Raw genomic sequence first — 22,479 nt, forward strand, 5'->3', positions numbered from 1 at the left:
GTCCTTGTTTCAATGACGGTGAAATCCTAACATTCACCTCCCCGCGGTAGAGAGGGGGCAACGACTGCATAAAAAATAATATTTTATATGCAGGCGGCTAACGAATAAAGGGACTGATTATCTCTCGGTATAAGGAGATCCCCTATACCAAGTGTCAACAGTCTCTTTGAGAGTGGATGAGCGGGTATGGGTAAGGGTACTCTATTGTCCTGGGGACAATTAATTGTTCCCAAAGGCGGAGGAACCAGTTTGGTCAACGGCAATAGGATACAGAAGGCAACAAGAAACCACTGCATTAAAGATCCTGAGAGATATTCCAATAAATTCACATGGCATGGCTGCAATGTCAAGATCAGAGCTGGCCGCGTAGATCGTCAACCTCCGTTCGGAGACGATGTCTTAAGAAGAAAGAGCCCATCAGCGGCCATGCTTTTCGAGAATGCGTTCTGATTAGCCAGGTCTTATTACCGTAGTGTTATACTTGTACGCATGTTATAGCAATAAGTGGTTAGATGAGTAACAGATGTAAATTTGAGTGGAATCTTTCTGATAGTTTTCTGTGTAATATTGATGAGAGAATAGTCAGTTGTATAGATGTAAAAAAAAAAAAAAAAAAAAAAAAAAGAATGAGTGCATGATACTGTATGTTCCTTGCACTTAATATTTTATCAGGCATAATATTAATTATATAACGAAAATTTTATTCGCTTCCCACGTAGATACCTACAACAAGCATTACATCTGTAGGCTCAGTTGTTTCTGAGAAAAGTGCACATGTGAGGAACTTACAAAATACCATGTGCTTATTACATTTTTTTCTTTTGAGCAGCTGTATATTACAAGTACTTACAGTATTTTCCTCAAAGAATTTGCATGTAAGTATTTTATATTTAGTTTTGGTCATGATTCTATAACATATTGGTTTTCAAAACCATGCTGCTGCTTTTTTTTTACAGAGAAGTTTAATTTTTTTCAAGTTTCATTTCTAAACGTAAACGTTATGATGAAACACTGAAAGCAACTTTAAAATATGTTTGACTCTGAATATAATGCTAATAATTGGCTGAATTTATAGTGGTAGTGTTCAAATTGATCTGCCACACATAGGTAGGAGAGGAGATGGTTAGGGTTGCAGTCTATGACATATAATAGTAAACTTGACACTCAGTACAAATAAATAATTTATTGTCTCCGGACTGTGGCTGATTTATCCTCGCAAAAAAGGAAACGATTTAGTGTGCGAGTTGTATCGGACACAATATATACCATTTAGCACCAACAATTATAATGATATTGTTTACAAAGAGTAACATTGACACATTTCTATAATCAAATATATCTATAACACTCAAGTTCAGAAAATATAAAAAGCTAAAAACTTAAAAATTGAAATATAATCTATTCAAGAACTTCAGTTGATATTAAATGCAGATAAATGTTTTTCTCAACTTACAATTAATTTGCTTTGGCAAGTGGAGAATGCTGTCAACACAATGTTGGTGTTCATGTAAACTAAAAGTAAAAAAGAAATAAGTTTTGTAACACTTTCAAGTGTTTGTTTAAAATTCATTTTCCTAGGAAATTAATAATCTTTTAATAAACATTTTTCTACATTACATAAAATGACTTAACAGTCATAATGCATACAGTCCCACACAGAGCATTATTTTCTAATTTACATAACACAGACATTGGTTAATTTCTTGTACATATTAAAATTTAATTTACAATTACTTTCCAGCAGGGCAATAAGATACTTTTGGCTGCAAGACGTTATACAAAATCACATCTCAAATATTAGCATTATTTATCACAATATTTTTTAGTAGCATGGCATACTCGTATGTACTTGGTGTGATACACAATCGGATTTTTAGACTTCTGCACTATCATAATGCCTCTGCTTTGAATGAGATTATGATGGTGTGTTCCTCCAAATCAACTTAATTATTAACTTTGATACAATTAAAAACTGTACAATATATCTACGATCAGTATCTATTGTCCACGTTGTTTGCTTCATAACTATGCTACTATTAACACAGACACATTGAAAATTCTCTATATTATTTTTCAGTTCTCTATATACTATATTTGGAGTCTATAGATATGTGTATTGATTCATTTACACATCATTTTTGAACATACAGGTATAGAATATATTTCAAACATATATATGCACTTAATATGGCCTCCCATTTCCATCAAAGAATTTCATTTTTGTATGCCAATCTTTTCTCAAAGCTGCTCCATTTGTCCATAAACATCACAAACATCATTTTAAAATACAGATGTATCTAGCTCTATGCAATAAAAATAAACCCTCTTTATGTTGAATATCAGAGAATATCAGCTCAAGCAAAATTGCTAATAATTGCACAAATGTACTTTGAAGGAATTCAATTTTTAGCTTACAAACTTAGGCAAAATGAAAGAACTGTTTCAACACACGTTTCATTCAAACATAAGCAGAAGTGAATGAAAAACAAAACTTGTTCTCACTAACTTGTACAGCTGACTTTCATTTAGCAAAAATAATTCATACAATTAACAACACAAGACAACATCATCCCCCACTACAGTTGGTGATATCAATCTAATACGCCTTATTTGCACATAAGAAAGGATGGCCTATATGGAGATGGCTTTACTTTAGATAGGAACGGACTGATAAAAAAGGATATCTGCTTTATTAGAAGGAGAAATACATTCACAATGACTTCTATGGGTTCTACAATGAAAGCATGACAGTGGCAGTCGTGATTATTGTTTTAAGGGGAAGTACAACTAATCCAGGGTAAGTGCTTCTTCAAAAAACAATATATGTACACACACACGCACACACACATTGTTACTTAAGCCTGTCTTTGACTGCTGAAATTACTATGTGAAAAGTAATTGCAAATGAACAATGGCTCATTAATCTACGATAATCACCACCACCAACACAATTCTCATGCTTTCATTATAGAACCAATAGAAGTCGTCATGAATATATTTCTCATTCTAATAAAGCAGATATCTATTTTTATCAGTCCTTTCCTATCTAAAGCAAAGCCATCTCCACACAGGCCATCCTTTCTTATGTGTAAAATGGAGTTCATGTACACATAAATGTAAAAACAAAAGAAGTGTTATAGTCTGAACTGTGTGGAGAAATGAGGAGTAAAAAAAAAAAAAGACAGAGGTTACCTAAGTTTCAAAAATCACCCTACATCACTGGTCATGAATAAATGACATGAAGAGAAAGAGTAAAAGAGAATTATGTTGTCTACTTGAGTGAATGACATACACTGAACATACTACCTTATTGGTATTTGTATCAGATGAAAGTTGTTAATTAATATAGCTGTTCATTGTACATTATTACAGAAAGAATCGAAAATCATGATAGAATAGCTTATTGTACTTAGTGAACTAGATACATCTCACAGTATTTAAAGCTACCATATCTTTTATAACAAAAAAGAAAAAAAAAAGAAAATTCTACAATCAAATTCCCTTCGAGCACAGGTAGATATGACACCAATATCAGGTATGAAATGCATTCGTGCTGGTATCAGTTGCACAAACAATGACAAACAGTTACGGTATACAAATGATTCTTGAAATGTTGATTAATTGTAATTCAACAGAGATTATAGAATTGAGATTTTTTATATTCTGAATTATTGCATATTTCAACATTTTAAATTATAGTATACATTTGGAAAGTTCAAGATAGTTGAAAATATTTAAAGAACAGACGTTTCTGCTGCTCTATTATTGGCAGCAGCATTTTCTCCAGAATGACTTGAACAGTAGAACTTCTTGTGGGCAATGAAAGTTGACAGATACTGGAATGAGATGTCACATGATTTACAGTATTTTGGTCCTGTTAACTTCACTTTGTTTCCACTTAGATCACTGCCTGCTGCTGCAGTCACATCCAAACAGTCTGTATCATCTCGTCCTACTTTGCCCTCTAATTTTGGAGACTTAGCTGGTGGCTGCTGTGTTTCTTCAGAATCAGATAATGTCTCAGACTTAATACCACCAACATCTTCTACCCTAACATATTCCTTTTCTCCCTCCCCATCCTCATGATCATGATCATGCTTTTCTTGTTTTATCACTATGTCTACTTCCCTTTCAATCTTTCCACTCTCTCCTTCATCCATCTGTCCTTCAATGCTATTACTAATACTATGAGCTATGCTACTTGGATGAGACTGAACCTCACTCTCTGATACATTCACTTTCACATCAGCTGATGAAGATGACGACGATGATCCACAATCATCCCCCAGTGGGCCTGATGTCTTATTATGTACCAGCTTGTAATGTCTCACCACATTTCCTTTGTATGTAGAACTGTAATTGCACAATTCACAGAAGTGCAGCTTCTCCAGTCTGCCTCCATCACCTACGGGTGTGTCTACAGGCTGTGGTTCCACAATGGCGGATACTGCTTCTGCTGAACTGGAGAGGGTAGGTGTAGAATTACTGGGACTAGCTTCATCTCCAAGGATGCACGAGATATAGTTCTCCTCCTGTTTAAAACAAAGTAGACATTTCAGTTTAAAGGATGTAATACCTGGGTGATTAGTAAAAAATATATTGGTTGTATAATGATACAGAGTATTCACTGAAATATACATTCATATGGTAGAAAATGAGAAGTTTTGTGTAATAATCTCAACCCTAACAACATGAAACTGAGGTTAAAATGGTTAAAATTTTCAGATACAAAAATAGGTTGTATAGACCTGTGCTGTAACTTTCAGATAGATAGATAAATTAATATACTCAGATTGAAAATAATTTTGGCAAAATAAATATATTTCTGGTAAAATTTCATGCATTTTATTTATTTCATTTGTATTTTACATATTCTATTTACCATTTTCCACAGAAAAAACCCCCAGTTTCTTAAATATAATTGTCTTTGTAATGATCAAACGTTTAGTATTTTGTAAAGGCACCCTTAGCCGCAATCAGTGCAGAGACCCTTCTTGGCATAATTGGATGGTGTTATGCATCAATTGACCAAGCGCCAAAATTGATTTCTTAAAAGATTATTGCACCATCTGGTAGCTAAATGTGTAAACTTTACATAGGTTATAGTTCAGAATTTTATTCTCAGTATGATTTTGCAGGAAATGAATTTTGATCAAACGCCAACCTCTCAATCATTAAATTGAAATTTTGCATCAAATGACCAACCACCATTTCTGAGTCTGACTTACGCATCAAATGACCACATGACACGCATGCAGTCACTTAGTGGTGTGATGCTAAATGTGGATTCCCGCGTTGCAGATTCCCGGGCAGGTTTTCTTCCTTGTTACACAGCTTTTGAGTTTGCATTGTTTCTCTGCAATGTGTCATCATTGTAGTTAACCTACCTTTTGTTTATTCACTGAAATCCCTCATTGTGGTAATAAGTGCTTAAGCCTAAGAACCGTTATCCTCATATATGTCGGTCTGAGCAAATTCTCTTGTTAACGAAGAATCAGGTGCTTCAATAATCTTCTGTTAATTAAATCAGTGCTTATAGGTATTGTTTTATGTATTTAAAATGCATTCCTATCTTAGGAAACCAAAGATATTTTAGAGGGTCCCATCACACCTGCAATTGCTACGCCCGTTTCAATAAACGCAGATCACTGGCAGTTGACAAACAGCTTCATAACGCTGAGTTCATTGACAGATGACCTAAATTCTTTGGTTACATTACACGAATTTGTGGTAAGTTGATACGGCCCGTTACCGTTACACTTATTAGATATCATAATAAGTCACGATTCAATATGCTGTTAAACACACTTGTAAATAAGAAATTCAAAATGTGAATGCACGTTTGCTAGCTTTCCCTAAAATATTTTTTTGTAATCGATGAACCACTATTCTAGGAAAATAATACAACAGAGGAAGCTGTTCCATTTGCTTTGGAAGAATAAGATGAGAAACAGGCAATTGAAGGTGTAGATCCCACAACATTCTCTCCAGCAGAAGTTAGCCAACAACACTTGACTGCAGTAAAAGAATTTCAGGTGTGTTAAATGCATTACTAAATATACTTAAATTTTCATTGATCTATTTAAGTTTTTTTATGCAGATTTATAACCTTAAATATTATTATTAATAGTAATTATTTCCTGCTTTTATTTAGGGGAAATCAAGGACAGAAACTAGTGATGAAAGTGAATTATGCTATGGAAGACCAAAGAAGGGATGAAAAAGAAAATATCCCAGCCAAAATAGGGAGACAAGGAAAATGAAATGTATAAGGAATGAAATTTACATAACTCAGAGGGGAAAATTGAGGGAATCTAAGGAGTTTCTCGAGTATCTATGCCCTTGCAAATGTCTGTCCAAGCTAAAAATGCTTAAAAGGAATTTCAAAAATTCTATAATACAGATTCTCACAATGCTCAAACAGTTCGTCGCCGGCTTCAGAATGAAAATGGAGCAGCTCTACATGGTCTGCTCACTCCGTTATGGCCCAATGGAAAACCAGTTTCAGAAGCGAAGCTGAACGACCTGTGCTCCCTCATGAAGCTAATTCCCAATGATGCTAAGTAAGCCTTTCTACGAGGACCTGTTTAGTGATCCTGGAATAGACGATGATATAGATGGGTTTGATTGTGGAAATATGGATTTTGAACTTGAAAATTCTTAAAATCCTGTATTATGTTACACTTGGAGAAACTGTGTGTTTATGATGTCTTAATACTATGATCTACCAGTGTAATTTCTACACTATATTCTAAACTTCATGCTTTTCTATGTCATGTTATATGCTGTTATGTATAATTTAATCCTGTATTTAAATAAGCAATAAAATTAGTTAACAAGTATCATATTTTACACTTCACTGAATTTTGAAAAGTCCAATCGATCACTAAATAACAATTTTATTTGTTGCTCAAGTGATGCAAAACAAAAAAACTAAGGTAACCGCAATAAAGCATCAAGTGACCAAGCACCATTATCTCAGATTACGACAATATACTTCAAATATCCCTAAATTTATACATTAAGAAGAAACTTTATGTTTCTATCTTTATTTTGGTATAGCATACCTCACATTTAACAGAAAATGTGAATTAATACAAAGGATTTTGCACTTGTGTCAATATCTCAAAATCTACTTTTGGCGCTTGGTCAAGTGATGCATAACACCATCCAATTGTAATGCATTTTCTTGTCTGTTCCTCCATATATGGGCTGTTCCAAATCTCATTCTTTCTAGGACCATGTTCTTGCTTGTAATGCCACCTTTTTAAAATAATTTCTTTCTTCAGTGCCTTCCAAATATTTTCTATTCTATTCTATTCTGGCCAGTCCAATACATTAATTTTTTGATTCTGTAGGAATGCTGTTACCGATTTAGCCTTGTGGCATGATGCTGAATCACGCATGAAGGTAAAATCATTTTTCAGGAACCATTCCGAGACTTGAGGCAAAAGTTCGTTCCTTAGCACCAGCTCATACTGATCCTTCCCCATTGCGTCTTGAACAATATAAAGAGGCCCATTACACTTGCCGCTAATCACAGACCATATCATTATGGAGAGAGGATTTTTCACCCGTTCTACAACACAGTCTTCATTTCATTTTTCATTGGTGCGACGTCAAACGAACTCTGTTTTATCATTAAGGATCTGTATGGAAGATTCATCTGAGAGGCAAACTTGAAAAATACAATGCCAGTGTAAGAAAGTATTAATCAATATTATCTTATATCATGAGAACACAAGAAATTGCATGTACAATTTTACAAACCTTATTCCATTCTTCCTCTGACCAGTTTTTGTGATCCTTAGCCCACTGAAGCCTTTTTTGTTTCATAGCAGTTGTCAACTTTGGTTTCTTTAAAGGGCAGTGGCACTTCAGACCCATCTCTTTGAAACGCCGCTATTAAGTTCTTTGCGATAAAGCAATCCCAGCATTCCAAAGTTTATTGGTTAACACTTTAGCAGGTGTATCATAATTTTTTGTTGCATAATTGTGTATTATTCTGTCAGTTCTGGGCGAAGTTATCCTCTTTCTGCCACACCAACCTCTGCGGCATGAGTCAAGAGGTGTGCTTGTTTTAATTATTTTGGCGATATCTCTCGCAGATGACTGTGAAACCCCCACAATTGATGCAACTGGCAGTGGGATAATAATGTAGGAATTGTGGCTTTCTTACGAGGGCTTAAGTCACAAAACTTCCCCATCTCAATTTGTAGGTTAGAATCCCTAAACGGAGAATAACAACAGATTTAATGCATTGTTCCACACAGCTTCTTATTACTAAGTACTCTGTATTCCTTACTGTAAAAGTAACTTGTAACCTTAAAAGAGAACAGATAGACCACAATAACCATAGGACATCAACGAACAATAGTAATATACAACTTGCGCGCCAATAGTGCTGAAGTTACAGACTGACCAACAATGACACAACACTATTTCAGGACTTGCCAACTTCTTTATATATGTAGCAGTCTCCAAAGAATAAATAATTCATGAATGGACAAGCTATAGAACTAACAATGGAAAATATAACAGCTTTGCTCTTCAAAAAGGCAAATATTTGTTCTGAGTATAATAATTTGGCAGACCACTGTATTTATTAATATAATTCCTCATCATCCTCATCATTTCCCCTTATCCAGCTCCTGCCAGGTCGGGGTATTTATGGCACTTCTCCATTTTCCTCTTTCCTTCAACCATTCCTCTTCTACAAGCTTGTCCCAGTCTAAATTTTGTCTTCTTATGCCGCTCTTCAGTGATTTAATCCACCTTGTTCTAGGTCTTCCTCTTGTTCTCTTGCCCTTGCACTTTGCTTCCAGCATCTGTCTTAGAATTCTATACTCCTCCATCCTCTTTACATGTCCAAACCACCTTAGTTTATTCTTTTCAACTCTCTTGTTTAGCTTTCCTATCCCAACTTCCTTCCTAACATCTTCATTTCTCACTCTGTCTTTCCTATCATACTTCTTAGGAATTTCATCTCACTGGCTTGAATTCTACTCTCTTGCCTGCCAGTCAAAGTCCAAGTCTTAGCTGCTTAAGTCAGTATGGGTACATAGTACATTTTGTACATTATATCTCTTTACTTTTCCTTAGTACTTCTTTGCTCCAAACAAGTTTTCTTACAGTTTGGTAGAATGCATTACTCTGCTGTACCCTCCTGCTAATTTCCATGTCCACCCTAGCATTTTGCATTAATTCACTTCCTAGGTATTTACAGCTGTCCCCAATTTTCAGACTCTGACTTCCAATTTTCACAGTGCCCTTTCCATGCCTTTCCCCTCTCAACATCACCATAGTCTTGCTTTTCTCAAGGATATTTTATCTCCAAGTTACTTAAAGTTTATATTGTTTGGTACCGGTAATTATTTATTATTTATTAATTCACATTTGGTAAATTCTAATTTCTCTTTGTTAAAACCTGTTCAGTATTTTAAATATTTCATATTGTTTTCCAAATATTAATATTCATATGTCATTTAAAAGAATATGTTTATTTATTAATTATTAATGCTGGGACGTCCTAAACATTTTAAAATTTGTTTTATTTCAAGCTTATGTTTTAACTGAAATATTCAAAAGAAGGGTGGTTAACTTAAAATCTATTACTTAGTGAGGGTTTATGCATTCTTTAGTGGAGTGTTTTAAGCATTTAATATCCTTTACTTTATATCTCATTGTTGCTATTATCTTGTCTCCATTTTGTCCTATTACATAATGGTGTTATTGTTGCCTGACCTTGCTCATCTTTCTTTTGTTCTTACGTGGGGATGCTGTTTGTTTTGATGTTGGCGTGGGTTCGTTGTTGATTCTCTGTGTGTACAGACGCATGGGTTACTGAGTCTGCTATTATTTCTATTTTATCGCCCACGTGATTTTATTTTGTTGGTTTACTAATCCGTTTGATTTTAATTTTGGGATTTCTATTTGATTTATGTGTGATTGATATATTTTTTGTTCTCTAAATTTTGGGCTTATTGTGTGTTTGAATATTTTTCTCGTGGTTTGTCCTTATAGTTCCATCTCATTTGACCATGAATGGCCCTATGCCTCTGGTTACATTTTAGGTGGGTGATATCTCCACTAGGAATGGTTTTAAACTCTTCATGTTTATTCACCCTAGCTGTTCGTCCCACATTTGATTTTATTAAATTTTAGAATGTTAAAATGTTATTTAAAAATAAATTTATGGTGCACCATTTCTAGTTTTTGTTAGTTGAGAAATTTATTTTAAATTCCTATATTTATTTTAGTTTCATTGATTTATTTATTTTGCAGAAATTTGATTATACTGTATCTCGTTGGCTGAACGGTCAGCGTCCCGGGTTCGATTCCCGGCCGGGTCGGGAATTTTAACCTTAATTGGTTAATTTCAATGGCACGGGGGCTGGGTGTATGTGTTGTCTTCATCATCATTTCATCCTCATCACAACAGGCAGGTCATCTACAGGCGTCAAATAGAAAGACCTGCACCTGGCGAGCCAAACCCGTCCTGGGATATCCCGGCACTAAAAGCCATACGACATTTCATTTCATCACTAAATTGTTTCCTAATATTTTCAAATTTTCATTTATTTAAAGATTTTCTTATGATTAATTATATATTTCTTTTAAAGTATACTGGTGTTCTCTTTTGGTAGTTATGCCCAGTATTATCCCAGGGTCCCTGGGTTTTCAGCACAGATTCCATTGCTTCTGCTTGTGTCTGGGAAAGTTAATTTATTTTGAGGGTTTGTGTGTTGTATATTTTATTTGCGCTCCTTTCCTTTTTTGCTGTTAATGTGACCCCATGGCGTTTGTGGACCATAACATCATTCCCTTTCTTTCTGGGGTTGCGTTGCAAGGAATGAGAGTCATGGAGGAGAAATAAATCTGGTAATAATAAGATGAGAAGGAGAAGGAGTAATAAAATGTGGCAATAAAAGAATATTGAAGTTATAAAGGAATCTAGAACTGAATTATTAGTGGATGCATACCTGCAAGTCAGCAGATCTTTTTTCAAAATGCATGCGGATATGTGTCCTCATGCCCCGTAGTGTATTTCCTTTGTAGCGGCAGATGGTACAGCGAAAAGCCTTGACCCCACTGTGAGTATCCATGTGTCGCTGGGCTGCACTGGCCGTGGGACTCACAACATCACAACAGGGACACCTCCATCCTGAACCAGGACTTGTTCCTGCTCCTGCAGGTCCTAGACATTGATGTGATGACATCTGCTCCAAAGGGACAACTACCTGCAAATGGAGCATTACTTAAATTTCACTGTGGTGAAGAAAAGTTTCATATTACATAATTGGTCATGTATAGTTAATTTGTAATAAATACTTTTGTTTTTAAGAGTTGTTAATTTGAACACTAGAATTGTTCAAAATATTCTTTCAATTCTTTGGAAATTTTGCTTAGCTTCAGTTCTTGTTGATAACAGTATATTCTGAAGTATGAGTTATGTGATAATATTACTTATAAGTTTATATATGTTCAATGGCAGTAGTTTCTATGCGTACTGTAATGTTTACAGATGGAATCTATTATTATTATTATTATTATTATTATTATTATTATTATTATTATTATTATTATTATTATTATTATTATTATTATTATTATTATTCCACATATGACCCAATGCATGGAAAAGCACCCAAAGTCACAATGGAAATTTTACAGCAGAACTGAATAAAAGTGTCTGAGTAGTAAAAATTGCATTTCTTTGTTTTGACTTCTTGCACTACCTATGGGTCCACTAAGTTATGCAGCAGTTTGAATCTTTGCCATTCAATATCATGAAAACTTTGTACAATTCGTAAGAAAAGTAGCAAAAGCTGTAACTGCATTTTTTCTCAAAATACAGTTTTCTTAATAACAACAGTCAATAATTAATATCTTCTGAAGTACTGTATTGCATGTAGACGCATGGATTTTTTTTTAACTGCTCAGTATCTTATGACAATTTTAAAACCACAAAACTCTCAAAAATGAAAAAATCAGACTTTAGGACTTTAGGATATTATAATATCCTTCTTACGAGTCTGACCATGCATTCTCACTTTTTGTCAAGTCTGTTATTCAACCATGGTAAAATTTAATATGATATTGTGCAAGTAATCATACGCCCAACAAAATGAGAAAAGTGGTCTTTCTGACCCAGAGGCCAATGAAGAATGAGGAAGGTGTGGTTCTGCTATTCTTGGACTTCAAGAGGGAGAGATAAGGGGAGTGAAGTCAGGACTATGTCTTAGCAGGTTCTTACTGGCTGAGAAAAACATTTTTCAGGGGAGGGAACATCTCTAGGATCTTTTGGAAGTCTGCAGAGTTGACTAGAAGCTGTATTAAAAGGTAGGGAGACTTCCCAAATTCTTACTTCTACAGGGAAGAAAACACTTTGCCAATTGAGCCATGAAGGCTCACATTATATGAGCCATTTATTTCTCAGGTGGTGTGTCCAAAATTGTCAGGTTTGGACTAATGCCGTATTCTTTAAGGGGTCCTTTATATACTGACAATGTGGTGTATGTTGCAGTTAAAAAATTACCTACATAGAAGCAGTACAAAGTTGGCATGGTGAACAAATTCACTCAACACTCTTAACCCGGCACAGGGCGCGAGGTTACTAGGAACGGAAGTGGGCACATGGTGAGATTTTCCCTTACCCATTAAATAAATTAAGAAAATCATCTTTATACTTCAGGTTTAGATTTAATTGTTTAATTACAGCTTTCTGTATTTATTTTCATAAGAATTATCGAAGCCTTACAATATTTTAGTTACAAATATAGGGTATTCTACTCAAGTACACCAGCCTCCTGAGGGAAAAGATATCGGCACCTCGGGTTCTTCAAAAACCATAAAAAAGTATACAGCGAGGCATGAAACCAATAATAATAATAATAATAATAATAATAATAATAATAATAATAATAATAATAATAATAATAATAATAATAATAATAATAATAATAAAAAATTACAAAGTATTAATATTTCCCTGTGTATATGGGTTTATTTCATACCAGTTGATTAGAATTTACAACAACAGGTTCTGTTTCAACTCCCAAAAACTCGTTTTTGCTATTTTGTTCAGTTTGTTGAACATTATCACTGCAACTGTCAATTACATCATCTACATCTTCACCTCCTTCTTCCTTCCTGTTCATGTCTTTTTCCACTTCATCTCTCCATTGTAACACTTTCTGTACAATTTTTGTCACCCATAGTTCAATATATTCACATATAGCCAATATATTTACAGTAAACAACAATGCCTGAAATACTAATGTAACTAGGTGCAAGTTGAGAGAAAATCTCACAAACTGCAAGGATTACAACAATGCAATGCAAACAAAAAGCAATGAACCCTCACCAACAAGCAACAGTTGCAGACTGATGCAGAAAATAATGAATTTGGAAATACCTAGAGAGATAGACATGTGCCAAACTCACTATGCAGTGGGACATGACAAAATCAAGGAATGAGAGATTCCCTCACCATGTGCCCAGTGCTGGATTAAGGACCTAGAGGTGTGCATCCAGCACACATGGTTCTTATTCTATTTGCTATTTTGGAACATCAGAGACTATATTTTCCCTCTTTCAATAAAAGTGTTTCATTTTCTCTATCATAGTCTTGATTACTCTTGTAACCATATAAAAAATTAGCCTGACAAACTAAAACTGAAATGTAATAAAAAGGAAGAAATATTAAAAAATTGATTCCAAAAATATTTAGTCACTGATTTGGAGCAGTACAATGTTTTCGGAGATACTGAGGTGCCAAATTTTGTCTCACAAAAATTCTTTAGTACCAGTAAATCTACAGATTGAAGGTTGGCATAATTGAGTACCTTCAAATACCACCAGATGAGCCAGCTTTGAACCTACGTACTTTGAGTCAGAAGGTCAGTGATTTTCTGCCTGAGCTACCCAACCTGGCTATAATATATATATATATTTTTTATCATTGGACATGTAAATTTGACAAATTTTCCATGTGTTTCTATATGCTTCCTAGAATTCACTGTGAGATCAAACATCTCAAAACCGCAAGTATGGACTTACACCACTTGAGAAATAAATTCATATGCAAGAATCAACACAATTCATTGTATAAAAGTTTTAAATTTCAATCTAGGAAATGAACTCCCAGTAAAATATATACCATACTGCTAAGATGTCCACCCCAAATAACTCATGAACTGTTCAATATATCAACATTCTGTTTTCACTTTCAGTAATGTTACCAAGAGGCTCATAATTAAACTTGCAGTACATTTCCAGGCTGTCAGAATCTGCTGAAATAATGGTATTAACTTTGTCTTGAAACAGAACTATGCTGTTTTCTATACCTGGACTATAACTTACAAATATTACGAATTCAGAATCATGATTGTTTTGAAAATTGGACAAGTACTTTTGAGAAAATTTAATGTATTCAAACGTGCTTCATTTGCCACCTGGGGACTGCCCTGTTCAATTCGCACTATGTTTGAAACATGAGCTAGCTGTTGACCTAGAGAGTTGCTTCACCCTTTTCTGTGCTCATAAATACACTATGATAAAATGAACAATTTCACACTTTTAATATCACCAAAGTTAACAGGAAGAGCAAAAGCAGATATGCAATGGGTTTCCTATCCAACTTACCTTAGTCAACCCTTGTTATTTTCTAATTCTGATGGCATTAGGTTTGTGAAGCCTAGGGAGTCTTTCATTCTCATGGCCTTTGTGGCTGTTCTCTTGTTCATTCTTCAAAGAATTAAACCACTTCTTATTTCCCCTTCTGATTAACATTAAGAAGGGGTGATTGCCCAGTTGAACTAGTTGTACTCCTTCAAATAATGCTCACTTCCACCACCTCCATTTCTTTAAAATATTTATACTAGGCCTTCCTTTCTTTTTGTTTATTCATGTTTCTCTTTTCTCTGTCACTTTTCCAAAAATTTGTTGGTGGGAATGTGTTGCAATCCATGTCACGCATGTCGATTTGACCCAGTTTTATGAGCAGATGTCCTTTCTGACACTGAGCCAGGTGGGTTTTCGGCGACAATGGGACAGGAAAGGACTAGGAAGACAGCGGTCATGACCTTAATGAAAATGGTGTGGAAATGGCAAACCACTGGGAACCATCTTCAGAGCCACCGATGGTGGGGTTCGAACCTACCATCTTCCGAACGCAACAGCTAAGTGGCCCACAGAACATGCTAGCTCGTCCGGTACTATGTGGTTTAATGTCACATCAGGATAATAATGTTGTCCCATAGATAGAGCCCTGCGCGGATATACAAAATATTATCTACATCCGCTCCACATCTACTCTTCCTTCATCCGTGAGCGGTTATCCGCATCCACGAATGGCTATCCGCGAATATTGTAAATATTTAACTACAGTATTTTATACCCAAGATATTAAAACTGATAGATCTGTTAACATAATACAATAGGCCAGGTACCTGGCACCAGAAACTCCAGAGTCACAGGTTTATGAGGGATTTTCTCTTCCGACAACTACCGACATATTAACCTTTGTTCCTTCTTTCCATTAACTGTGGGCAGGAGCCAGTTCAGCTTAGGTCAGATTTACGGCTTTATTGTGTCAAAGCTCTTTTATGTATCACCATTCTCCCATACCACTGTCAAGGGTCGCCTAACCACAAGTAAAAATAAGAGCAGCATATCTGAGTGAAAAATCAATAAACTTCATTATTTAAAAATTATCCACAAAATTATCTGCATTGCCTCACAGTTTGCATCCACCAAAATACTAACTTAGTGGATATCCACATCCGTGCAGGGCTCTACCCATAGAACCTGTTGAATATCCATTTTTCATTTACCTGTTACATACAGCAATATTAAAGGCATTAAATCATACATTTTATCAGAGTGTATTTTTGGGCTCAATGTAGTAGATTCCTAGGTGTCAGAAGAGTGTGAAGGAATTCCGTATGTTAACAGCTATATGATTTTTCACGAGAGTTTAATCCTGATGTACCGGTAAACAAGGCATGTCCATGCCTCAGCCAAAGAAAGAGTTATGATTCGCTGAGCGTGTAGTATCAACCTCCGCCTCGTCAACGTCTCGTGTTCGGACATACAGTGCTGCGCATATGACCTAAAATAGACGAGGAACAGTTTTTGAGCTGTGTGAAACTAAACAGAGGGGTCTGAAGGGAGATTCTGGATTCTGTTCACTTATTTTATTAAAAACATTCACAACGCACTGCCTATGGTCACTTCTAAGCGGTTTTCCTCTTTTGTGCTTCACTACACGCGATGGTCCTACGTCTTGCTCCATTTCTCTCACTATGAATACTGACACTGACAGCTGCTGCAAGATGCAACACCTTATCTCTACGCTGTACAGCTTGGGACTTTCCCTCACTATGAGAAGACTTCCTGTATTACACCACGCCTTCTGCCTTCATATCTTGTTATTTAATCACTGTTTTATTTAAAGAAATATAGATATATATACCGGTATATATGACAACCATATTTTAATTTGATTACGTACTCCTTCAGACTATCTAAATGTAATAAACTAAGATAAAATTAAATTAATGCGACGTACTAATTTTCTTCGAGCTCGCATACAGTCCAGTGAGTGCGACGGTTGATTCTCCAATCAACTACGTATATGTCCATGTGCAAAGCCAAGATGCTCCGCCTATTTGTTTACATCAGGATTAAACTCTCGTGAAAAATCATATAGTTCATGTTTCATACATAGCGTGAATCAAACAGGGCAGTCCCCAGCTGGTTAAAGAAGCAAGTCTGAATACATTACATTTTCTCAAGAAGTACTTGTCCCATTTTCAAAATAATCACAGTGCTGAATTTTTAATATTTATAGGTTTAAGGATAGGAGAAGAAACCAGTGTAGTTCAATGTAAATAACAAAGTTAGTACCATTATCTTTGAAGATATTGATGCTATGTAAAAGTACTGTAAGTCGAATTATGAGCCCCTTAGGACCATTACTAGGAGTGAAAACAGAATGTTAATATCTTTAACTGTTCAAGAGTTATTTGAGGTGGACAATTTGGCTGAATAACCCTGTTGTCTACATAAAATAAGCAGTACATACCTTGCATTTACCACATTTTCGGCCTCCTTTGTCATTAACAGCTTCAGTTGTTTTGCTGGCCTGAATTTCTGACCTTTTTGGGCAATAGTAAGCTTGATGCGCAGTCAGATTATCAAACGAAGTGAATTTTATTCCACATGCTGCACATATGAACTGAAATAGTGTTGGTTTCTGTGACACTGGCTGACCTGAGCTTGTTGGACTAACTGATCTACACTCTTTACCATTGCTATTTGTTGGCGAGCCAACTGAATGCGAACTGTTCACAGCACTAGGCGAGTTTGAGACTGCAAGAGGACTTGGTGTACTACCTCCAGGTCCACTGGCAGCACCTTCTTCTCCTCCTGCTGAACTGCTATCAAGGCGTGCCGAACAGTAATGTTTTTTGTGAGCAACATAGTTCTCGTGCTTGCAAAACACTATATTACACTCACGACACTTCGATACACCTTGCTTTACTACAACTTGAGGTGAATGTTGGAGATTTTGTAAGTTTGGCAACTCAGCAGCCATCCTAATGGCCATTTCTGGTGTTAGCAGTGGTAGTAATGAGGCAGAAGCCAGTAACTCTGAGGAACTAGGTCTTGGAGATGTCAGAAGGGCAGCATTTGCTGGCGTTCCCAGAGGTAAGATAGGAATACCTCCGGCAGTTGAGATTACTGAAGACAGATGAGATGCAGTTTTACTTGACAAAGTCGAAGATGGTGATGACGAGGATCCTCCTTTGTTATTAGATTGTTTCATGTTTATTACTGATGGGTGATATGAATGGGGTAATCCTTTCAGATTTGGAGTTGCAGCTCCATTACGATCCTCTCTCTGTGCTGATGCAGCAGTCATAGCTAGTAACAAACTTGACAAATTGCTGCCTGGTTCCTGAGATGCCAACTGACTGATTGCTGCTGCTATAACTTTCTTGTGAGTTGCACTGCTTGCAGTTTCCATTGTATGCTTAACCACACTGTTATTTGCACTGCTAGTAACCAGATTAATAACACCATTGGGCGTTCTTCGAGGAGATCTTGGAGAAGCCATAGGCTGATGAGGTTTGGGACTTGGACTATTGCTACCAGATTCTGTACGAGGTCGTTTCAATGGCACATCAGAAGATAACCTTTTTGTGTTTGACAGTGAAGAAGCTGATGGAGTAGGAGAGACAGCAGATGGTGATGGTGTGGAAGATGCCGAAGAAGTTGAAAGCATTAACGGAATTGATGGAGCACATACAATATCTTCACCTTCAGGTGATGAAGCAAATGTCCTACAAATATTGGAATTGTTATCAATACTCCGACGATTTTCCTTCTCTTCTTCATGGTCATCATCGGTCCCGAGATCTACAATGAGATCCCTAACTTCAGATGAACGTCGGATGCTCAGATCTAAAGGAGCAGATCCATCTCCACTTTGCTGTGAGCGACTGATTTTGGCAGGTTGGGGTTTCGCCTGAAACAAAATGTTTGAATGCACATAGTAATTCAACTTAGAGAAAAGAGGGCATCATTTTACAATATTAGATATTTGACTGAATTATTACTAATGACAAGGCTGTTGTAATTTCATCGTTATAACAGACCCCACTGCTCTTTCTGAAACTGAATCTGTTACTTCACATATCAGATATTTCCTCAATTATCCTAAATCTTGTTCCAAATGGTCATGGCAAGGAAAGATTCAAGGCAAGGTTGGAGTTTAAATGTAGAACTGCCGTTGCACTCTAGTTCATTGGTGGACAGGACTTGTGCCCATTGCATGCTGGCACGGCTTAGGAGTATGGCCATGTCTAGCTAGCACTCTGCTAGCTATGATTTCGGTGAGAGTGTGTGAGAAAGTCTGATGTAGGTAGGTAGACACAAGCTGAAGGTGTGTTTGTGGTGAAATTGGTCTAATGAAGACAACCCACATTCACAGCCATCATAATGAGATGTAATATGACCACAAAAATAATTTATAATTTATTGTATGATAACAATAATTTTGCATAAGGCTCATGCATTCACTCTGAGATGAGATTTGTGTTAGTTTATTTATGTTTGGACTGTACAATGTGTTTTAATGTATGTTTAAAACAAGGGTTTGCAGTCCACTCAATTGCACTGAGTTGCATTAAACGTGCATGTTGCCAGGACTTCATTACCTTCATAACAATTAAACAAAAACCCCTGTTACACTGTTTGTTTTGGGTGATTTCCGACAAAGGAGCAGTGTTACGAAAATGTTGCAAATTTTGGGCAGGGAAGACTTGTGAGTAAGGAAAAGAAATGCTCAACTATGTGGTATGTTTTGAGCTGTCAGTGGAGAGTTGGTATGGAATGACATAAGTAGAGAAATAAGCTTGAGTGGAGCTTTTAAAGTAGGAAAGAATATGAAGTTGGAATTCAGGAGGACAAATTGGGGCAAATATTAATTTATAGGATGAGGAGTAAGGGATTGGAATAAATTATCAAGTGAAATGTTCGATAAATGTCCAAGTTCTTTGAAAACATTAAAGAAAAACCTAGGTAACAATTTATAGCAAATCTGCCACCTGGGAGACAGCCCTAAATGCAGATGATTGATTGATTCTGCAGAACATCAAAGCTTTAGCAGCTTGCATGTGCAGTCGATGATGGTGTTGAGGAAGTATTTCATAAATAATCATGCACATTTTGAAATTGCAGAAATATGTTCTTGAACAGTAGATCTGTCAGCTTAACTGGAAGTAACAGGGAACCTTCTTAGCCAAAAGCAAGAAAGACTTGATAAACAAATGGAAATCAGTCTTGAACCTTTTGAAGTGTTGAAAACCTCTCTAAAAACAGATCAGCTGACAGGCTGATGTCATACACTCAGACTGTTAATCTTTCCCTCCTCCTCTACCCTCAGCATGCCATAACCGTGTTTGGTGCACAAGGTAAGAGTGCAGCCTGAGCGCTCGCTGTCTGACCAGGCCTGCTCTAGCTACTGCTGTAGACCAGTAATCAAACAGTTCAGCTATTTATTTTTAAAATCACTGAACAGAATGATGCAACTACTCTTGTGCAGGAGTAAGAAAACAGTGCAGGAATTATATATATTTTTTGTTAAGAAGGGAGCCAAACTTTCCAGTTTCTATTCAGTCAAGTGTGAATTAAAAGCTTTCAGTCTGACAAACACACAAGTTGAATATAAATATAACACTGTAACATACCAGTAAAAAACATACATTATGAAGGAATAACAATTTTTAAAAATCAATAAATATAACATATTAGAAGAACTCTCTAATTTTAAAAATTAAATTACTGGTATAATAGGCAAACCATTAAATGCTCATTAAGGACCCTTGCATCGTTTTTAATAATAATAATAATAATAATAATAATAATAATAATAATAATAATAATAATAATAATAATAATAATAATGGTACACTAGGAGTAAAGCACCAGAAGGGGAAGTGCAGCATATCATTGACGTGACCAGGGTGGGGGGCGTAACGTAATGGAGGTTCAGCGGACTGGTAGCAGGTTTGGATACAAGCCAATGAAAGAGTAACGGTTTTTTAAATGTCTCGCATTGTGTGCTGGAGTAGAGACAATGCAGGACTTCATTAAGGTAAGTTTGAAATTTCAAATTCCTAAATGTTTTGACAGAAATATACATAAATATTTACAAATGTTGAGTGGGACTTGATAGAATCTGATGATGTTCTTTTATAAATAAAATATACATTTTTTGTTTAAAATGTGTACTTTTTTACACCTTGTTTAATAGTGTGTTTTTTACAGGTAAGTTCTTGTTCTGCATCTGTTTATCCTCCAGGGTTTGTTTTTCCCTCGGACTCAGCGAGGAATCCACCTCTAACACCTCAAGGGTAGTGTCCTGGAGCGTGAGACTTTGGGTTGGGGGATAAAACTGGAGAGAAGGACCCAGGGGCCTTGTGGCAAATGGGAAGATTGGAAGGGATAGACAAGGACAAGGGAAGGAAGCGGCCGTGGCCTTAAGTGAGGTACCATTCCGGCATTTGCTTGGAGGAGAAGTGGGGAAATCACGGAAAACCACTTTGAGGATGGCTGAGGTGGGAATCAAACCCACCTCTACTCAGTTGACCTCCCGAGGCTGAGTGGACCCCGTTCCAACCCTCGTACCACTTTTCAAATTTCATGGCAGAGCTGGGAATCGAACCCAGGCCTCCAGGGATGTCAGCCAATCACGCTAACCACTACACCACAGAGGCGGACTTACAGGTAAGTTATGGTGTAATATTTAGATTGAACATGTGTGCTCGACAGACTGAAAAGCTTGCAAGTTGGAATTATTTTCGTTATGCTCATGTTCTCTGTTAGCTTTAGTATGATATTCTTCAATCAACCAATTATATAGAGTTTTAATTCATATAAAACATATGAAGAGAATGATTCATGAATTTTGTGGCAGTTTTGGAAGGTGTTGTAACTGGTAAAATATTGTCTCCTAGCTTTTGTTTCAGAAAACAAAACATACATTCTCACACTTCTTTGGTTTACTATGTTTCACTCTTATGTTTCCTAACAAAAAACGTAATAAAAGGGTTGTAAGGTATAAAATTATTCACCAACTCAAGGCAGGATATTGTAAAAATTAAACTGACTTTCACTATCTTATTTTAACATGTGTTCAATACATTAAATAAAGGATTCTAGTGATGCCATGATAGAAACGGTAAAAGACTGGAAAGATGGCACTTGCTTAGTGTAAAAATGAGAAAACATGGGAAACCAGGTTCAGAACTGCCAATAGAGAGGTTCAAACTTTCCCTGTGTCAAACAAAAGCCAACATCTACATGATATCTAGTGCAGAACCAACTTGCTTAATTTCATTCTCTTATCTTGCTATGCTAAATTAATTATCTAATGTCAAGTCATATTTATATATGTAGGTAGAGAGAGAGAAACATGAAAAGGAATACATAATAGGATAAACACAATGAAGGATCAGTGTTGGCAACTAGAAACAAGTTTTACACTTATTTGTTCCTTTGAGAGAGAGATTTTTTTTAAATCGTCCGTCCTCCAATGAGGGTGACCATTTGGATCCGGAATACAGTCAGGTTGCAATTTCTATAGAATTTTAAAATACCGGTATCTAAAAGTGGAAATTTACAACTGTTAATACTGTATTGTCTTCTTTTCCTCTGGGTGGAGGATTGGGAGGGGGGATATTCATCATGTTCTCAGGTATAGATGGAAATGAATGATTTATAGAGAGTCCACCAGAATCTGTATTACTATTTTTTCTATTTTGCAGAATGGAACTTTCAAATTTTTTTACCAAGGCCGATATCTGACTAAGGAGGATGCCTCTTGCTCCGAATAACAGGCCTCTGACAATCCAACGATAGCCAGAATTTAAGCCAACCACCATATTGTTTGGGCTACAATATTATAGA

The 22,479-nt window shown here is 36.0% G+C and overlaps 1 protein-coding gene across 1 annotated transcript in view; it reads right to left on the reverse strand.

Moving 5' to 3' along the window:
• Window positions 1-1,168: 1,168 nt before the first annotated feature.
• ush (Zinc finger protein ush) overlaps window positions 1,169-22,479 on the reverse strand; it is a 108,269-nt gene continuing 86,958 nt past the window's right edge. The window contains exons 7-9 of the mRNA XM_067146016.2: window positions 17,090-18,535; window positions 10,983-11,240; window positions 1,169-4,532 (exon numbers count right to left, since the gene is read on the reverse strand). Coding sequence (XP_067002117.2) covers window positions 3,735-4,532; window positions 10,983-11,240; window positions 17,090-18,535 — 2,502 coding nt within the window. The 3' untranslated portion in view covers window positions 1,169-3,734. The remainder of the gene's footprint in view (window positions 4,533-10,982; window positions 11,241-17,089; window positions 18,536-22,479) is intronic.

This window comes from Anabrus simplex, chromosome 4 (assembly GCF_040414725.1).
Source record: "Anabrus simplex isolate iqAnaSimp1 chromosome 4, ASM4041472v1, whole genome shotgun sequence".
NCBI classification, from domain to species: Eukaryota; Metazoa; Arthropoda; class Insecta; order Orthoptera; family Tettigoniidae; genus Anabrus; species Anabrus simplex.